Source organism: Mandrillus leucophaeus, unplaced genomic scaffold (genome assembly GCF_000951045.1).
Source record: "Mandrillus leucophaeus isolate KB7577 unplaced genomic scaffold, Mleu.le_1.0 Scaffold305, whole genome shotgun sequence".
Taxonomy (NCBI): Eukaryota; Metazoa; Chordata; class Mammalia; order Primates; family Cercopithecidae; genus Mandrillus; species Mandrillus leucophaeus.
The window spans coordinates 314,074-316,424 of NW_012103199.1; the positions used below are offsets into that span (position 1 = coordinate 314,074).

Sequence of the window (2,351 nt, forward strand, 5' to 3'; positions counted from 1 at the left end):
CATTGCCCAGTGAGCGCTTATTACCATTCCCACATGGACACGGGAACGTGCCACATGCAGCCGCGTGTTTTCTTCCTCTGCCTGCACGCACACCCCTGAGCCCAGCAAGGCCAAATCGTTTGTGCTTTTGCGGAAAAGGAAACTGAGGCAGGGTCTGCTCAGGGTCAGCCCTGCCACTGTCTGTCTATACCGCCTCAATCCCACCTCCCACAGGGTGGGGGAAGGGTGAGGGACGGCGTGAGGGCCGTGTGATAGGAAGGGCACCTTTGGCCTCTGGGGATGGCATGGCATGAGGGTCCCTCCAGAGGGAGCCGCCCAGGCCAGGTGCAGGAGATGGGATTTCCCCACTGCCCAATCACCTGGGCAGGTGGAGGGGTTGTCAAAAGGGGCAGGCCCCTCTGAGCTGATCTCCACCCAGGGACGCCTGCGGCGTGCACCAGCTGGCCACACTGCTGATGGAGCTGGATTCGGAGGACGAGGCCTCTTGCCTCCTGGCGGCTGACGCCCTGTACCGCCTGGGCCGCCTGGAGGAGACACACAAGGCCCTGCTGGTGGCCCTCTCCCGGAGGCCCCAGGCAGCCCCTGTGCTGGCACGGCTGGCCCTGTTGCAGCTGAGGAGGGGCTTTTTCTATGATGCCAACCAGGTGAGGAGGCCCGGGGGGTGAGAGAGGGCAGGTGGAAACGGGCCCAGCTGGGAAGAGGGCATAGGCCTCCCGTGGACTTGGCGCTGGACCCTGCAGTCTGAGCTTTGGACCAGGCGACTGCATTCAGCCCCAGCTCTGCACCTGCTGCAGGCCCTCACCTGTGTGACGCTCAGTCTCCTTATCTGGGTCCAGGTCCCACGGGTCATCATGGAAATCGGCTGGGGCAGGTCCCTGGGGTCGGCAGATTCCCCGCATGCATAGCTGCTTTGTCGTACTTGCTTCCGCTGTGGTTATGAAGCAGAAGGGCCAGGAACCGACTGCAGGCCGAGCTTCTCTCCAAGTGTCTCACATAAACTAGGCTTGGATGCAACCCTGCCTTGGGGAGGGTAGCAGAGGGGCCCTCCCTTCCTGCCTCCAAGACCCCCCGCTCCCAGGAAAGGCAGACCCTCACCTGCTCTGGTGGGATTCAGGCCTTGGGGCCTGGGGTGAGGGCCTTGTCGTGCCTTCTTCCCCCTGGGGCCTGGTTTGGGTTCTGATCTCCTTGCCCTGCCCAGGTTCGGATGCCCTGAACCTGCATCCTCTTGCTCAGCTTGGGGAACCCGTGTGCCCACCAGCGGCCAGCAGGGGGCAGCATTGGGCCTCCTTCGGATGGAGCCGCGGAGAGGGGAAGTTGTGGGGTGGAGGTCTCCCCTCGCTCAGAGACCTGGTCCTACTTGGCCGTGCTGGGCTTTTGCTCTGCATCGTCTGAAGGACTCCCTGGCGCCTGTTGACCCTTCCTGACCTAAAAGCCCCTTCCTCTGCTTCTCATGGGAGCACACCCATTCCTTGCTCCAGTGGGCCCACTGGGGTGGGGTCTCCACCTCCACGGGACAAAGAAGTCCTAGGCTCAGGACCCTGAGAGCCCCAGCCCAACAGTGCCATGCCACGGACAGACGCGGCTCTGACTGCAGCCCAGAGCAGGCTCACAGCTCCCCTCCCTGCCTGCTCCTCTGCACCAAGCTGGGGACACAGTCCCTGCCTGCTGTGGGACCCCCACCTGTGGGGAGACAAAATGCCCCCAAAGGCTCAAAAGGCCACGCTGCAACACACAGCCAACCTCCTAGTACTCAGATAGGGAGAAGCCCCCAGGCTTATGGACACACAGCCAGGGGCTGGGGGAGGCAGCGAGCAGGAGTACGGGATGATCAGCGTGGCGGCACTGGATGTGCCCTGGGGCAGAGAGGGTGGGGTGAGGAATTGCCAGGGGCATTGGCACTGGGTGAGCCCTGGGGCAGCAAGGGTGGGGCTGGGGGTGTTGGCACCAGATGGTCCCTGGGGCAGTGAGGATGGGGTGGGGGATGGCCAGGGGCGTCAGTACAGGGTGGGCCCCAGGGCATCGGTCCCAAGGGTGTGGGCAGTGACTGTGGCACCCCTGCAGTTGGTAAAGAAGCTGGTCCAGTCCGGTGACACCGCCTGCCTCCAGCCCACCCTGGACATCTTCTACCATGAAGACCGGCAGCTGCTTCAAGGCCACTGCCATGCCAGGGCCCTGGCCATCCTGCGGGCACGGCCAGGCGGGGCCGACGGCAGGGCCCACACCAAGGAGGCCATCGCCTACCTCTCTCTGGCCATCTTTGCTGCAGGTAGCGGCTGCCCACCTGCTCCCAGGGCCCAGTCTTGTGCCGGGCACAGGGGACATGGGGAGCCTTTGCCGTGTTGGACAGTGGG

The 2,351-nt window shown here is 64.1% G+C and overlaps 1 protein-coding gene across 1 annotated transcript in view; it reads left to right on the forward strand.

Moving 5' to 3' along the window:
* TTC34 (tetratricopeptide repeat domain 34) overlaps window positions 1-2,351 on the forward strand; it is a 29,031-nt gene that overhangs the window by 1,452 nt on the left and 25,228 nt on the right. The window contains exon 2 of the mRNA XM_011987214.1: window positions 419-644. Within this exon, the coding sequence (XP_011842604.1) occupies window positions 419-644 (226 nt within the window). The remainder of the gene's footprint in view (window positions 1-418; window positions 645-2,351) is intronic.